At 45.3% G+C, this 17,689-nt stretch overlaps 1 protein-coding gene across 8 annotated transcripts in view; it reads left to right on the top strand.

Annotated features, from left to right (window-relative positions):
• The window catches only part of CCDC148 (coiled-coil domain containing 148), a 210,139-nt gene that overhangs the window by 74,477 nt on the left and 117,973 nt on the right, over window positions 1-17,689 (top strand). For all 8 annotated transcript variants that reach the window (XM_053260049.1, XM_053260039.1, XM_053260092.1 and 5 more), the window contains 2 exons: window positions 4,775-4,870; window positions 4,955-5,136. In XM_053260049.1, the coding sequence (XP_053116024.1) occupies window positions 4,775-4,870; window positions 4,955-5,136 (278 nt within the window). The remainder of the gene's footprint in view (window positions 1-4,774; window positions 4,871-4,954; window positions 5,137-17,689) is intronic.

Genomic DNA, 17,689 nt, shown 5'->3' with positions numbered 1-17,689 from the left:
CCTCCCACAGGAAGTTTCTCAGGTTTTGCTACAACCAGAAACACTATCAATACAAGGCCCTACCCTTCGGTCTATCCTTGGCCCCACGTGTCTTCACCAAGGTGCTGGCCGCCTTGGTGGCACACATGAGGTTGGAGGGCCTCAGGGTTCATGCGTACCTCGACGACATGTTAATTCGAGCGCATTCCCAACAGTGGGCACGCATGGATGTCCAGAGAGTTCACCAGCTACTGCTAGACCATGGGTTCCTGGTGAACGAGGCCAAGAGCCAGCTCCTCCCGTCACAGGCCCTTCAGCATCTGGGGGCCTGGTTCGACACCAAGGCAGCAACTATCTCCCTCCTTGTGGACAGGAGGGAGAAGATACGCAACCAGATTCAAATGCTCCTCCACCAGCCCCGGGTGGAGAGCATGACATTAGCTCAGTTCCTGGGGTCCATGATCGAATGCATAGAATGCCTGCCATGGGCAAGGTGGCACGCGTGTCCCTTACAGTGGGCCCTGCTTCCCTTCCAGGACGAGATCTCCAGTCGCACCGGACTACTGTTTCCCCTTTCGAAGGAGGTGCGAGAGTCCCTTCTCTGGTGGCTCTCCCCAAACCTGGAGAGAGGGAACCCCTTAAGGGAACCCGACAGAATATCAGTCACTACCGATGCCAGCCTCTCAGGGTGGGGGTCCCATTGCGAGGGACACATGGCACAGGGCACCTGGACCTCGGAGGAGACTCAACACAGTATCAACTGGCTAGAGCTCAGAGCCATCAGGCTGGCTCTGCTCCACTTCGCAGGGATCCTCCTAGGTCGACACGTGTTGATCAGGACCGACAATACGACGGCCAAGGCCCATGTGAACCGCCAGGGCGGAACCAGATCCAGGTCCCTGATGGAGGAATCCAGGGCCCTCTTCCAGTGGGCAGAAGCCCATGTCCAGTCTATCAGGGTGGAGCACCTGAGTGGCATCTCCAGTGTTCAGGCGGACTGGCTCAGTCGCCAGATGGTGGACCAGTCGGAGTGGTCTCTACACCCCGAGGTGTTCAGGCAGATCCAGAACAGACTGGGAAAACCCCAGGTGGACCTGTTTGCATCACCGGAGAACGCAAAACTTCCCCGCTTCTTCACGAGGTTCCACCATCACCTTGCAGAGGCAACCGACACACTAAACGCACCGTGGCCTCCAGGGCTCCTGTATGCCTTTCCCCCAATAGGCCTCATACCCCGGGTTGTGGCGAGACTTCACCACAGGGGGGCACAGCTCATCCTAGTGGCCCCCCACTGGCCAAGGCGCCCATGGTTCACAGATCTGGTTCTCCTCTCGAGGACAGATCCGTGGCCTCTACCAGCATGGCAGGACTTGTTGTCACAGGGGCCGGTACTACATCCAGACCCAGCGTGGCTCCAGCTACACGCTTGGAGTTTGAGCGCTCACAGCTAGCCAAGAAAGGATATCCCAGGTCAGTGCAGGACACTATTCTGGCTGCCAGGCGCCAGAGCACTAACAGAATTTATCAGACAACCTGGTCGGCCTTCCTCAGATGGGCTAGGCGCAAGGGCGTCAACCCTACCTCGGCCAGGGTTCCACAAGTCCTGGCCTTCCTCCAGGCGGGCCTGGACCAGGGTCTGAAACCCAGTACCCTGAAACAACAAGCCTCGGCCCTAGCATCGGTCCTCAAACTCAGGAGGGCTGGGGGTACCACCCTACACCCCCACCTTTCACGGTTCCTACGAGGCGCTACCAATATCGCCCCGCCACCAGTTCATCGCTTTCTCTCATGGAACCTCAACAAGGTTCTCAACGCACTCACGCAGGCACCCTTTGAACCTATTTCATCTATCCTGCTGAGGCACTTATCGTACAAGGTCCTTTTTCTAACGGCGATAACCTCGGCACGCAGGGTGTCAGAGCTGGGGGCGCTATCGGTCCGTAAGGAACTTTGCACCTTCCAGCCGGACGCGGTGGTCCTTAAGACGGATCCTACCTCCACCCCCCAAATTAACTCAGTGTTCCATCGTTCCCAAGCGCTGGTCCTGCCATCCTTCTGCCCCAGTCCTAAGCACCCGCTAGAGCAGAAATGGCACACACTGGACGTTCGCAGGGCTCTGCGATACTACATCCGTAGAACCAAGGGCTTCAGGCGGTCCGAGGCCCTTTTCGTGTCCTTCCATGCCAGGTCCCTAGGGAACAAGGCCCCTAAGGCGACCCTGGCTCGATGGCTGAGGGCATGCATCGCCACGGCCTATCAGGCTCTGTCGATCCAAGTGCCTCGAGGCATCACGGCGCACTCCACTCGAAGTGCAGCCACCTCGGCAGCCTTCACGGCCCAGGCCCCGTTAGCGGAGATATGCCGCGCGGCCACGTGGTCATCCGCGTCCCCATTCCTTAAACATTACAAAATCGACTCCCTGGTCTCTGAGCAGGCAGCCTTTGGGAGAACTGTACTGCAGCAGGTGGTGCACAACTGAGAGGGATCCATTTCCCTTCCCCGGGTACCTATACTGCTTTGGTAGGTCCCATTGTAAGCTGTGACCTCCTACTTCGAGGGAGAAAGAAACATTGGTCTTACCGTGAAGGGCTCTTTCTCCTCTGAAGTAGGAGGTCACGCGGCCCACCCATGGATCTGGGGAGCTGCAGCGATAGATCACTGTCCGAACATTCATCCTCTTTGACTAACCTAACCTTCCTAAGTCTCAGGATTCTGTCCTCTGACCTTTGCATGCCAATAATAATTCCTCAATGACTAAGATGAACAACGAGCCATTGTCGCACTGTACAATCAAGAGGCACGACAGTTGGAACTGGGGAACTACACCTGGGCATGCTGGGAGAAGGGGGACAGACCTACCTATTCAAACACCTGAGACTTCCTGTCTTCCTGGAGCAAGGAATGGAAGACTACCCATTGTAAGCTGTGACCTCCTGCTTCAGAGGAGAAAGAACCCTTCACGGTAAGACCAATGTTTCTTTCTCTTTTCTAGCTCATCTTTTGTTCTTCCTACCTCTGTTAATTCAATTAATTCCCCTGTCTCTCTTTAACCTTGCTCTTAATCTCCTTTTAGCCTTCATCCTTTCCATTTCCAATTTTGCCAGGAATGTTTCAGATTCTAAAGAATAAGCAAAAAACAAAATCCCTCCTCAGAATCAAAACCAAGTAATGGCTATACATTTTGACATAGAACCAGCTTTTTTTTTTTTTTTTTTTAAGTACAGAGCTTGAATTCCTGTGTAAAGTATACACTGCTTTTGGGGTTGGATGCACAGGTCTATCTGGACATAATCTCATAAGTACTTCATGGTGAGGATGGGATGGCCTTTCCTGTTTTTCTTGCACTGTAGATAGGAATGAGTGCTATTTGAGACAATCTTGATAGTGTTTCCCCATGAATTACTAGTCATATGCAACATCTGGTTGCTTGCAGTTGTCTTTGGGTCTGGACAGAATCAACTGCTTGCTTATTCTATGGATTTTATAAAATCTTGGCTGGCCCAAGCATTCTTTTGCTTGTGTAGATTTACTGTATTGTATTGATTTATTATGGTCATATGCCAGCAAAAATCCATAAAATACAGAAACACAATACATTTGAGGCTACAAATCCATCATACATCATCATTAACATAATCGGTCATCCTTGGGTACTAAACCATTCGAATTATGTTTTAATCAACTTATGTTGAATGCAGCAAGCAAGCAACAGAGAAAAACCTAGCAACTCTATCAGAAATATAGACAGATTCTGATCTGATAAGAGAGAGAAATAAAACTCATCAGACCTGCCTGGCATTTTCACTAAAATAGGTGTAATAAAAGTGAAGCGAATATCTCGGTAATAGGAGCAATACAAAAGAACATATCTTACAGATTCCACTTTACCCACACCACAAGAACATATATGCTCAGAGAATGGAATTTTTCAATATCTTCCCTCAAGTAGAACTGATGGTAAAACATTAAAAGGTGCCAATGTAAATATCCTCTGATGGTTCAAGTCGATTAGATTAAAAGGATATCTGGCCTTGAACCCTTCAGGCTAGGGTAATTAGGAACCAAACGCAAATCTTTTTCCAGCTTGGTATCCCATATGTGTTTTTTTGAATGACTAGGTTTGCTTTATGATATCCCAAATATATTTGAAAAATGGGTAGGTAAATCCTACTGAATCTCCATAAGCCTCTTCTTTCTCTTCTTCCCCCCCATTCCTATTCTCTATGTAGGAGAAGAAGCTGGTGATAGTTCAGGAGGCTGTTTCCTGGTGGCAGCTTGTGTCTGAGGGACCACACCAGACTATAAGGGACAGTTTATATATGGCACACTTACTGGATGGGTAGAATTGTGCCTGTGGAGAAAGCCTCTGTGTAGGGATCCACAAATGTGCTCTCTAGCTTGCCACTGGTAAATGAATGTTTGATTCTGGCAAGATCACCTCCCTTTAGCTGCTTTATAAGCTGCTTTGAGGTCATTGTGAGGTCTGGGGAGCTCTCACACTTTTCCAGGCTTGGCAGAAGGACATGGGATCTCCCTGACCTTGAACGTATTCCTGTCCCCACTCCATCCTGGAGGTGGGAAGAAAGGTGAGAGCCTTGGAGATGTTGGTATCTTAGTCAATGACAATGATGTCATGTCATTCAACATGACATTGCAGTAAAGACCTCTCTCCTTTTGCTTGGGCTGCGTAGTAGAACCAAAATCTGTGGATCATTGCCTCTCTGCTCCACAAGATTTTAGGAGCACTAACTGAAGCTACATTTTAATCCATTAAAATAATATTTCATTAAATCAGGTTGAGTCTGTGAAGAAACAACAGAAAGTTATTTTGGAAAAACTTCACTGTGAGAGAATGGCTTTGGAAAGAGAGCTTGAAGAATACACAACTGATGTAAGATCATGTTCACTTCTTTAATTTCAACTGCATCAACAATAACTTTTTATATTACACCAGTGACCTCCAATATTGTTATAGATATTAACATCTTCTTTGGAAGAGAGGGCTGAACTCTTTCGTGAAATTCCTCCACGGTTAATGGCCTTGGAATGCCCCTATCCTGATCTGAAGGATTCTGTTTTTATGGAATTTTATAAACTTGCAGATCAATATTGGTTGAAGCTCCAAGAAATTGATCAAGACTTAAAAGACATATCAAGGTACAGTATCTGAATCTGTTTCTTTAAGGGCTAATGTTTCTTTAAATGCTGGGCAAAATGTTTTGGTGCTGGAGTGTACTGATATTGCAGTTGCATTTACCAGGGGAAATGACTTCTCTTTTGATGAGGATAATGCATAGTTGACTCTCTGCCCAGCTCTATGGGCTTAAATAGTCGGTAACTGTTTGCACAGCTGAGATAACTGTCTCTTTTAAAAATGGCTTGTCTGAAACAATAAGCAAAATATTTGAGGGATTAAACCCCCAAAACTATGGTCTGTGGCAAATGTCTTCATGTTTTATATGGATGCAGTGCTTTTTGTTCCCTCTCTTGTAATTACACTAATTCGTGCAGGAATGGATATTTTCACTTGAAAAGGTGCTCATACAACCATCCAGCACTCATCTTTTTACAAAGTGCAGACTGCTCAATTAATTCCTATGAATTCACATTTATATGGCAATAGCTAACTATGTTGAGAAGCCTGATCCTATGGGTGTCAATTTTGCTGCTCTAGCAGATTCAGGAATTTGTACCACTGCAGAGCCCCCATTTCAGGTGTGTGTGTGTGTGTGTGTGTGTGTGTGTGTGTGTTGTATAAAGTGTCCCAAGAGCAAACCAGTAAGCCCCACCCCAACATTGACACACCAAGAAGCATCACTCTCCCCATGCTCTCCAAGCTTACAGCATTTAGGCAAGCATCAGAAGTGTGATGGTGCCTGGGGCTGGGGCTCGTCAGGCATAAGCATGAAAAGTGTAGCAGTATGATGCTTCTTGGCCCATCATTGCAGGGGTGCAGCTTGCTGGCCCACTCTCGATTTGCTGTATGCAAATACAATGTTGCTTTTGTTTTCATGTCTGTACCTTACATGGTATTTTACACTAGATAACTTGTAGAGAGAGCAAAAGCGCTTGTCATTTCAACTGCCCCAGATCCCTCTCTTTTTATTCCTGCTGGTATGATTTTATGCTGGTGTTGTAGAAGCAGGACTGCTTCAGTGGCCTTTTGGTTGCAGACATTTTCTAATCCCCATCAGGGTGGATGATTTGAATCACTGATTGAAATTGAGTTTCCAATTTTGTAATTCTTATGTTTCCTTAGCAAGCATGCATACCAATTGGTTGCTATAACAATTAAACATATTGGTTTGCAACTAGATAGTACCTTTTATCCTACCTAAGAGGATGTTTAATTCCTAGCCTCTGCTCATGAATTCCATACGAATGGAATTTTGCACTCCATAATTTGTATACGTTTAGAAATGGGGGCAATTGTGAAACTAAAGATTTCAGTTTGTCTTATACACATGCAGGGATACTAAACAAGTGTATTTGCTTGAAGATTAAATGCCCATAACTTTCCAAAGGTAATGTCTCAGAATTACTGGGTAGAACAGTGATCTGGATAGTGAGTGCCTCGACTCTCATAAATATGGGTTCTGCGCCTGCGCAGCACTGCTTCGGGTAATATTCATTAGCTCCCCGTGATGCCTTTTAACCGCCCCTGCACGAGCCATGCAGCAACTACTGAGGCGGTTAGGCGTCTGTTATTCAGTTTCTTCTTGACCGCTGATGCGTTCGGACCTTGGGAACTTCACAGCTCCTCGGCAGAAACAATTGCAAATTGATTTACTGTTAAACACTTAGGCTAAACTCGGACTTTAACTGAACGTATGAACATTGTTTGCTTCTCCCTCAACTTTAAACATAAAAACGGACATTACCTAACAGTCAAAACAGTATTTTGACCTCGGAACAGCACAAATGAATGGAAGCTCTAACGATTTCACATAGATCCCTGATTCTCCCTTTCGGCTTGACCCAGGACTGGTTTTGCAATCCCTGAAAATGAAAACAAAGGCAAAAAGAAAGAAAGAAAGAAAGAAAGAAAGAAAGAAAGAAACAACTCTAGTAACAACAAGAATTCGAGTGACGTTTGCCCACGAGTACCCTATTAAGGAAAAGACCACCTTTAAGAGGTGTATCCCTTGTAGGGCAAAGCTCCCCTCAACAAACGGACATCAGCTTTGTCTTTTGTGCCTTGGAGAGGAGCACACTACAGCCTCCTGTGCGATCTGTAAGAGTTTCTCAAGGCAAACTCTCAAAAAAAGAGCGGCGCATTTTAAGGTCGCCTTAATGGAGGACGCTCTCCGCCCCTCAACTTCTGCTGCTGTGCTGGGAGCTTCAGGAATGCAGACTAAACTCCAGGCATCAGAGACATCTCTGACCTCCCAAACTACAATCTCTAAGGTCTCGGGCTTGGGCTTCACATCTAAGTCCACAAAGCCAAACCCATTTAAGAGACCCACGGCACCAAGCAGCAGCCCTAAAAAGAGAACTGCCTCGCCTGTCACTGCCTCGACATTGAAAAGATTTAAGGGGATTCCAGATACAGAGGGAACTCCTTCACCCACCGGGCTGCAGGCTGAACCACGGAGAACCAATGGCGCAAAATCTTTGTCTCCAGGCCCCACCCCTCGCCAGTCCCCAGCCACCCCGAGCTCAATGCCGGTCATGTCCACTGCTTCTTGACATTGTAAGCATGCCAAGAGGCAGAAAAAATCCAGCACATCAAGCTCAAAAACAGCTTCGAACTCGAGAGACCTACAGTAGCTCTGTTGGTATCAGAGCACAAGCCACAGAATACTGGAGCTTCACATGACAGAAGCAGAAAGCGGGATGCTGAGCCTACCGTTGTTGCTGCCAACATGTTAGACTTGGAAATGCAGATTGAGATAGCTCCCACAGAAGATCCTGGAGTTGTAGATCCAGAAGATCTTGAGTTTGTGGATCCAGAGCTCCTGCATCTCCTTCAATCAGGACACACAACTCCGTCCACTTCAACTTTCCAGGGATTCATATCACAGAGATTGGATGATGATGAAGATTATGAAGACCAGCCTGTACCAAGAACACCTTCTCTCACTCCATTGCTTACACACAGAAGCCCAGTGGGCTTGTGCCCCTTAGGAGGTTGGGGAGACTCTAATATTACTCTATCTCCTGAAGAATTTGCATTATTCAGAGAATGGCAACTAGAGAGACTGAGAAAGCCTCAGCTTGCAGGACGATTAATACCAGGCACTACACAAACAACTCCAAACATTCTTCCTTGTACATCAGCTTCCGTTCAAACCAGCACTCCGTCTACTCCTATAGTTAATAGCACTTCTGTCCAGACCACAGAGCAACAGGTGGCAATACCTACTTTGAAGCACGCCTCAGTGCAATCTTCTACTCCTCCAGTTTACCTGAATAGAACTGTATCTATTAAAACCAATTTTCCGCCTCTTCCCTCGACTACCACTCAGTCTCTGAAGGGAAGACGTAGGGAACCAATCACATCACAGCCAACAGACTTACCTGACAATGCGCCTTCTTGTTCCAAAGAGGAAAGCTTTCCATCTGACCGATGATCACCTTCCACAGGAACCTAACCAAGACATTGTGGCTACACCTTCAGATATACCTACGGAAGAAATGAGATCCTACCTTCAGCAAATAGCAGAGATGGCAGAGGTGTTGGGACTTAATCTAACTAAAAAAACAACTGATTTAGACAACCCTGTCTATAACTTTTTGAAGAAGGCAACTGGATCACAACCTGTCTATCTACCCATGCTCCCAGTCATAATTAAAGCAGCAAAGTCAGCATGGGAAATTCTACAAGCATCCACAGCTACTTCAAAGCACTTGGAATCGCTTTACAGGATACAGGAGCAAGACAACAAATACTTACTGAAGCATCCAGTGCCACTGGATCAATAGCCACTGGTTATCGATTGTGCCTCCACAGCCAAATCAGGGAGAAGACATACTACCCCAGCTGACAAGGAGGGTCGGAAGTTTGATGTCCTCACAAGATGGACTTATTCTACTGCTTGTCTTTCCATAAAGATAGCTATTTACATAGCTTGCCAATCGAAATATTCATATTTGTTGTGGGAAGGCTTACATGCACAGAGATCCTCTATGTCACCCAAAGAATTCCAGAAGTGTTTTGATACCGTATTCCTAAAGACTACTACAGCCACTTGCCAACAATTAACAAATGCCAAACACTTGGCTGAATCTGAATCACGCACACTTACTACTGCTGTGATGTTAAGCCGACACGCATGGCTATGCTCGACCACCTTGTTACAAGACATGTGAGACCACATTTTGATAGTAAGGGTTTGTTTGTGGAACAAATCAACGAAACAATGGAACAGTGGAAGAAATCCAAGATTACTGCAAGGACCTTCACTACACAGATATACACTAACAATAGATATCAGCCCTATCAGCGTAGACAGAATGCATACTGGAGGAATGACTGAAAGGATTTTAGAAGACCCTTTAATCGATACAATCGTCGAAATTACTCCCAGAAGAACAAACCTGAACAACAAGGCAACAATAAGCCCACACAACTACCAAAGCAGCATCTTTGATCATTCCTTGAGCCCACAGCAACTGAACCAACAGCAACTGAACAATCCACTGCAGAAACAAAAACCAAGCTTGACCACAAGGTACAGTACAACACCACCTTGTTGCAAACTAGGAATATCATCAAACTGTTAAGCCATGCCCCAGCATGGCACCACATGCAGACCAGTGAGTCCTGCAAATAATCAAGACAGGCTACGCCATCGAGTTCAAAACTCTCCCACAGTTCACAGTCATAAGATACACCCTGGACACACAGACGCTGAGGGAGGAAGTCAAAGTTCTGTTGGACAAACAAGCCATCTCAACGGTACAGTGGGCTCTTGGACAGACAGGATTCTACTCAACGTATTTTCAGATACCGAAACGGGAGGGCGGCATCCGCCCAATAATGGATCTCAGATGGCTAAACCTGTATGTCGATGTGCGAAAATTTTGGATGATAACGCTGCAAGCGATCCTACCCCTTCTACACCAAGAGGAATGGATTGCAATGTTGGATTTGAAAGATGCGTACTTCCACATCGGCATACACAGGAAATATTTGTGCTTCACACTGGGAACTCAGATCTATCAATACAACGTGTTGCCCTTGGCATAGTGACGGCACCAAGGGTATTCACAAAGTACATTGCTGTCATCATAGCCTATCTCCGTGTACAGGGAATCTCGATTTTCCCGTATTTGGATATTGGCTTTTAATGGCAAAGACAAAGACAAAATTGAGCGACCATATTCAAATGGTGACAACTCTTCTACGCAAGCAGGGCATCCGGATAAATTGGGAAAAATCTCATCTAACTCCCTCGAGGTGCCTGAAGAACATAGTCACAGTTCTGGACATGGAACTCCAAAAAACCTTCCTCCTGCTTGACAGGTTCACACACATTCGAGACATGGTGGAACTCTTTCAAGCCACTCCCCGACAAAGAGCCAGGTCGATACAAGTGCTGTTGGGGCTGATGGCCTCTTGCACATTGACAGTCAGTTATGCCAAGCTCCGCTTCTGAAAACTACAGCTGTGGTACCTGGATGTATTCCGGCCAAATGTAGATCCCCAGGATCTATACCTGGAAATTGCAAACAGGGTCCTAGACTCCTTGAAGTGGTGGATGAGACCTGCGAATTTACAAGCGGGGATCCCATTCCAAATAGCAATACCCACTCAGACGCTAACCACGGACGCTTCCATTAGCATATGGGGAGCCCATTTAGAGAACCAGAGGGCACAAGGCTTGTGGATGCCTTGGGAGGCAGGACACAATATCAACTTCCTGGAACTTCTCACAGCATTCAAAGCGCTGCAGGCCTTTCAACTCGATCTGCACAACTGTGTAATACAACTACAGATGGACAACACCACCACCATAGCCTATATAAACAATCAGAGTGGCATGATATCAAAGCCTTTGTGCCATCTGGCCCTTCTGATCTGGAATTCGAGCATCGTGAAAGGCATACACCTGATGGCAATCCACATAAAGGGCCAGGACAATGTCCTAGCAGACGCACTAAGCAGATCAAATGTCCTACGTCAACACGTGGGAGCTCATCCCCAAGTTACTATAGGAGCTATTCAGTCCCTGGGGCACTCCGGCTGTGGATTTGTTCACCACATCAGAAAACAGGAAATGCAGTCAGTACTGCCCCAGGATGGGAGAGGGGTACCTATCCAAGGGCGATGTATTCCAGTACCGTTGGACGCGAAGTATATTTTACTTGTACCCCTCCTTACCCCCTATTGCACAGGGTTATTGCAAAACTCCTACAGGACAAGACCAGAGCGATTGTGGTTACCCCTTGGTGGCTGAGACAACCATGGTTCCCCCAGCTCTTAAGGCTGTCGGATCACCACTACAGGAGACTGCCTCAGCAATCAGACAACAGGGCGGTCGAATATTGCACCCCAACCTGTCTGTTCTGAGTCTGACGGCATGGAAGGTCGGTTACTAAGGAAAATCCTACGTAACAACAGGAAACTATCAACCAGGAGATATTACCTCTCAAAATGGAAAAGGTTCTGTGCTTATGCAACAAGACAGCACTTTGAACGTGGGAAGGTGAGCTTAAATGAAGTTTTGTTGTATCTGATGACTGTGAAGACAAGCAGCCTAGCCAATGTATCACTCAAGGTTCACATGGCAGCAATCTCTGCTTGCTATAGTGTTTGGGATGATAAAACTGTATTCACACATCCTAGATGCAAGGACTTTCTAAAAGGCCTGAATAATCTTTAACACACACACCCCATTTCAAGGCCATGTGACAAGTGGAGTCTCTTGTTGGTACTCTCTCTCTCTCTCTCTCTCTCTCTCTGCACTTTATTTTTATTAGTTTTCTACATTACAGGGTGACTTCCCATTCATCCTTCAGCACAGTTATCCTACAATATCCGTATTTGCTCTCATATAAATAACAAATTCCCCAACTGTTATTTTTACATTTCAACCCTCGTTAGTATATCCAAATTCACATTGTTTTTCATATACCGCAAGAAGGGTTTCCAATCTCCTACGAAGTTTTCTATATGACTATCTCTTACTAATACAGTAAGTTTTGCCATTTCTGCATATTCATATGCCTTCATCAGCCATTCTTCTTTTGCTGGAATTTCCGCAGATCTCCATTTCTGAGCAAGAACCATTCTAGCCGCTGTCGTTAAGATATAAGAATAAATTTCTATTTTCTTTTGAGATTTCTTCATCAATTATGCCCAACAGAAAGGATTCAGGTCTCTTATGAAATACACATTAAAAAATCTTTTTAGGTTTATCATAAATCATGTCCCAAAACCTCTTTACCTCTCTGCAGGACCACCACATGTGGTAGAAGGACCCCTCGCTATCTTTACATTTCCAGCACTTATTAGATAGATTTTTATATCTTGTTGGTACTCTCAACTCTGATGGATAAGTCCTTTGAGCCAATGGCTACCACTGCATTGAAGTTGGTCACATTAAAGATGTTGTTCCTGGTAGCTATTATGTCTGCGAGGTGTGTTAAGTCAACTACTAGCGCTTCGCATAGATGAGCCCTACACAAGATTCTACCCTGAAAGAGTGGTAATGTGTTTAGACCCAGAATTCTGCCCAAAGATCATTTCTGACTTTCATCTGAATGCAGACATTGTTTTACCAACCTTCTTTAGGAATCCAACGTCAACGCTCAAATGGGCAATGCATACATTAGACATGCGAAGGGCCATCCTCTTCTACCTAAAGAGGACAAGGGATTTAAGAAAGACTAAAAGCATGTTTGTTTCCATTAAAGGTCAAAAACAAGGGCAGCAGCCTACCCAACAGAAATTATCTTTTTGGTTGGTAGAGCTCATAAAGATGGCCTATGATATACAAGGTGTCACTCTGCCTTCTACGATATGGGCCCACTCAACAAGAGCACATGCTACATCAGTGGCGCCCCTGTCGGGCATCAGATTTAAAGATATCCGCATGACGGCAACCTAGGCCTCAGATCAGACCTTTGTAAAGCACTATGTTTTGGACCTTCACTCTGTAGCGACGGCAGAGTTTGACAGGGCCATTCTTAAAAGCATGCTTCAATAGCTTGCTACTCCCACCATATTTATGAATGTCAAGGCATTCACTATCCAGATAAACAGGTTGCTTACCTGTAACAGGTGATCTGGTAGTGGTGCCTCGACATTCATTAAACCTACCCTTCCTGCCCTGCAGCAGAGTGCAAGCTTGATTTGCAAGAGGTCTCAGTCAGGTTTCACCTACGTGTTACTATAATTGACTCTATTGGTCGTCCATACAGAAACTGAATAACAGACACCTAACCGCCTCAGTAGTTGCTGCACAGCTCGTGCAGGGGCAGTTAAAAGGCATCATGAGGAGCTAATGAATATTAACCGAAGCAGTCCTACGCAGGTGCAGAACCCATATTTATGAATGTCGAGGCACCACTACCAGATCACCTGTTACACGTAAGCAACCTGTTTTCCCTCAAGAGATTGAAAGTAAATGTCTATGCCCATGGCTTGGATTTACACTTTTAAAAATGCAATTTTTATTATTTTTTTAATGATCATTTTTTAATCCACCCGGATCCTCACCCATACTTGTGTTGTGCAGTCCGTCAGAACGTTTGACTATTCACTGAAAGACAGTTAGTTTTACTCTGTCCATAGTTGTGAGAGTCTCCTCACTTACCACTGGGGTTATTTATAGGGAAGGCCATAACTCTGTGGTAGAGCACCTGCTTTGCATGCTGAAGGTCCCAAGTTCAACTGGGAAATACTTCTGCCTGACCTTGGAAAGCTACAGAGTAGGCAGTACTGGCCCAGCTTTCATCACTTTCACACCCCTTCCCTATCCTTTCTCATTCCCTCCAAATAGAGTATTTGCTGCATCATTCAGGAATTTGGGATGAACAACTACATACCATACTTGCTGCAATGCCACTCAGGAGGTGGAGTTACATCCCATGTTGTTCCCTTGTACAAGTGCTGGAGAGCACATAATATGGATCCCTGGGCAGAGGCTTTCCCCGCAGGTACAATCCTCTCTACTCTGTAATTCTGTCGTACATAAACAGCCCATTATGGTCTGTTGTAACCTCTTAGGCACAAGCCCACTCACCTTTAAAATAAGATAAATACGATAAAAATGCACAACACAAAATAAAATGACAATACAGCACCACACACACACAAAACCCCCACACACATTAAAACAGCAGCATAAAAACAAATTTATAACAATATATTTGAAAACCAACATTCGGTCCAAGGCCTGGGCAAAGAAGAATGCCTTTGCCTACAACACCTGGGGCTATTTAGTTTAGAAAAAAGACGACTGTGGGGAGACATGATAGAGGTCTATAAAATCATGCATGGTGTGGAGAAAGTGGATAGAGGGAAATTTTTCTCCCTCTCACATAACACTAGAACCAAGGGTCATCCCATGAAATTGATTGCCAGGAAATCTAGGACCAACAAACGGAGGCACTTTTTCACGCAACTCATAATCAACTTGTGGAATTCTCTGCCACAAGATGTGGTGACAGTCAACAGCCTGGATGGCTTTAAGAGGGTTTTGGATAACTTCATGGAGGAGAGGTCTATCAATGGCTAATAGTCGGAGGGCTATAGGCCACCTCCAGCCTCAAAGGCAGGATGCTTCTGAGTACCAGTTGCAGGGGAGTAACAGCAGGAGAAAGGGCATGCCCTCAACTCCTGCCTGTAGGCTTCCAGTGGCATCTGGTCGGCCAGTGGGCCTTGGCCCTGATCCAGCAGGGCTGTTCTTATGTTCTTATGGTGCTGAAAAGGCATAACAGTTGGCAGCCAAGGATTTTCATAGCCAAGGGGCTATGGTCCTCTCACCAGACACCACCCTTTGAAACTCAGATGGGGGACTCTGGGTAGCGCCTCTAATGATGATTGGAGTGTTTGGGCAGACTCATCTAATAGCGGTCCTTCAGATACCTAGGTCCCAAATTATAAGCATTCTGTGCTTTATTCTGAAGTGGAAGATCTATATCGAACGCATTTGTTTTCTGAAGCAAAAATTTGTACGCTGCTAAGTTTAGGGCCACATACATTATTAATAGTGTAAAAATCAATTTATGCTCCAATGCTAAGCTTGCTTTATTTAGAAGTAAGTTTAGCATTCTTCAAATGCCATTATAAATGTACAAAAAGAGAAAGCAGAGGGGTGCTTTGCATGCTTCAAGAAGAGGCAGGAAGTGGAGACAAGTATGCACTTGCATCATTTTCATTGCTTTTTGTAGCTTGCAAGCAGTTCTCCCGGGAAACAATAGGAGCTCTCTTATGGACAAAACAGCAAATGAAAATGATGCATGACACCAAGACCTGAATTTTCTTAAAATATTAACACCTAGCTTGTAATTCATATACCAGCCCAGAGATGGCTCAGGATATTTTAGTGCCTCGCGCCCAAAGAAATCCAAGCCGTGCCCCCATGGTGGTGGTTTAAAAACCCTAATAAACTGAATAATAAGTCTGTTGCCTGAAGTAGCCTGCCTCACACTGCTTAATGGTAGGATCAGTCCTACACTGAATGGACACATTACATCTGTAACTAAACGTCATTAAGAGTTCATAACCATAGTTAGATGAAAAAGAAGATAATGTATAAAGTTCACAGTGTGACTTGGGTAGATCCCCTTCTGAACCCCACAAAGGGGTGCTGAGCATGTGCTTCTCCAGTAGCTCTCGATGATTTCCTGGTAAGTGCTGCCACAGGCACAGCATATGCTGCCCGTAGCTGCTTCTAAGCAGAAAACCTCTAAACTCAGCAAAGATACCTTGTACTACCGGGGCTGCTTCAGATGTTACTGCAATAGTGCTGCTGTGCTGATGGCAACCTCACAGAGGGCTGGGCTTAGTCATACCACCAGAGGAATAGGATGAGGTACAGTGAAGCAGAGTGTAAGTTTGTACATTTTGCAGTGTGGTTCCAGCTACACTGCTGACGGCAAACTTTCTTGCCAACTCCTCTGCAAGTATTAAACAGGCAGTGTCCAAACTGAATCTTAAACTACTCTTGTGTATTACAAGCTAAAGCAAGCCGAACTCAGGTTTGTATCAAGGAATTTTACTGTAACTTGAGTAACTAATAGCTTGGTAACTAAATGTTGCTGGTACAGCAACCAACAATGACACGGTTGACATATAGGGAAGCTGACATCTCAGTTGGGGTTATTGTTGTAGCTTGTCTGGCTGCAAATTCAGTGAAACAGTGCATCCAATTTACATTGTCCTGCCTATTATAGAGGATGGCAGGGGATTACAGTACAGGGAGGCTGACTTCCCTTTGGAGGTTTTTGTGTTCTTTAAAGGGTGTAAAGCCAGGGATTAGCTTGGGGTAAATCTGATTCAGAGGAAATATAAAGCAGCTGCCTGAGGGTATATGTCTGTAGGCCCATTGCCAATTTTCAGTTTTGAAACCGAATAATGGTGGTAGTGGATGTTTTTTCCTAGTGGAAAAATGCTCGCTATGCTGTAAGTAGGTGCCAAGTTCAATATTTGAAACATATTTCTGGCATGGTGGAGATTTGGTTAACTCCTAATATATACATGGATTGTGTTCTTTAAGGTGGCACTGTCTCGTTTAGATTCCTAATGGGGGGAAACCATGATTCAAGATAGGCTGTCTGATGCTCACTGTGTATAAACAAGGCATGAATTCTCTAAAGAGTAATCTAAAGAGAAAAGAATGTTCTCCCTGTGAGCACGTCTGCAAGCAGTAGAAAGAGCTTTGCAGGGAATACAAGGATCCATGAGTTCAATTTGCCTCATAACTTATTCCTTTCATTTGTATCCTGCCCTTCCTCCAATGAGCTCAGAAGATAGTGCTGGGGGATGCCTTGACTACCCCTTGGCCATTGATCTACAGGGGGCTGCAGTGTTTTATGCTGAACAGAAAAAAACTGCTGAGAGAGCTCATCCACAGGTATGGGCTGCGGTGTCATCAATATGCTGGTAACACCCAGCTCTATTTGTCTTTTAAATCAACTGATATTAGAAAGGCATTTGATGCCCTGGAACTGATCTCTGGAGGCTATTTTGAGATGGATGGGGGCCAACAAACTGATGCATGATTCCAATAAGATGGAGGTGGTTTGGACCAGTAAAAGTGGTAATCTGAGTGGCATGTTAAATCTGATCTTGGATGAGGTTGCACTCTCATTGAAAGAAGTGTTTAGCTTATAGGTTCTCAAACGCTGTCCCTGGAGGCCTAGGCGGTAGCAGTGTACAGGAATCCTTTTACTAGCTTTGGCTGATACACCTGCTTTGACCAATCTGATCTTGGTTACCCATGCATTGGTCACAATGCTGTATAGAAATACAATAAATAAATAAATGAGTTTGGCTAAGTCAAGTCACTACACAAACATTACATCTATCCGGTGGCAGCTTCACTGGTTGCCAGTTTGCTTCCAGGCCAGATTCAAAGTGCTGATTTTGACTTTCAAAGTCTTAAATGGCTTGTGATTGGAGTATCTGTTGGATGACATTCACCCATATGAATCTGCCAGTTTGCTGTTCCTCACAAGCCCTACTCTTGGCTCTGCCACCAGAGGTGTATCTAGGGAAAATAGCGCCTAGGGCAAGCACTGAAATTGCGCCCCTATT

This window comes from Hemicordylus capensis, chromosome 1, assembly GCF_027244095.1.
Source record: "Hemicordylus capensis ecotype Gifberg chromosome 1, rHemCap1.1.pri, whole genome shotgun sequence".
NCBI classification, from domain to species: domain Eukaryota; kingdom Metazoa; phylum Chordata; class Lepidosauria; order Squamata; family Cordylidae; genus Hemicordylus; species Hemicordylus capensis.
This window is presented reverse-complemented; position numbering and strand designations above follow the sequence as displayed.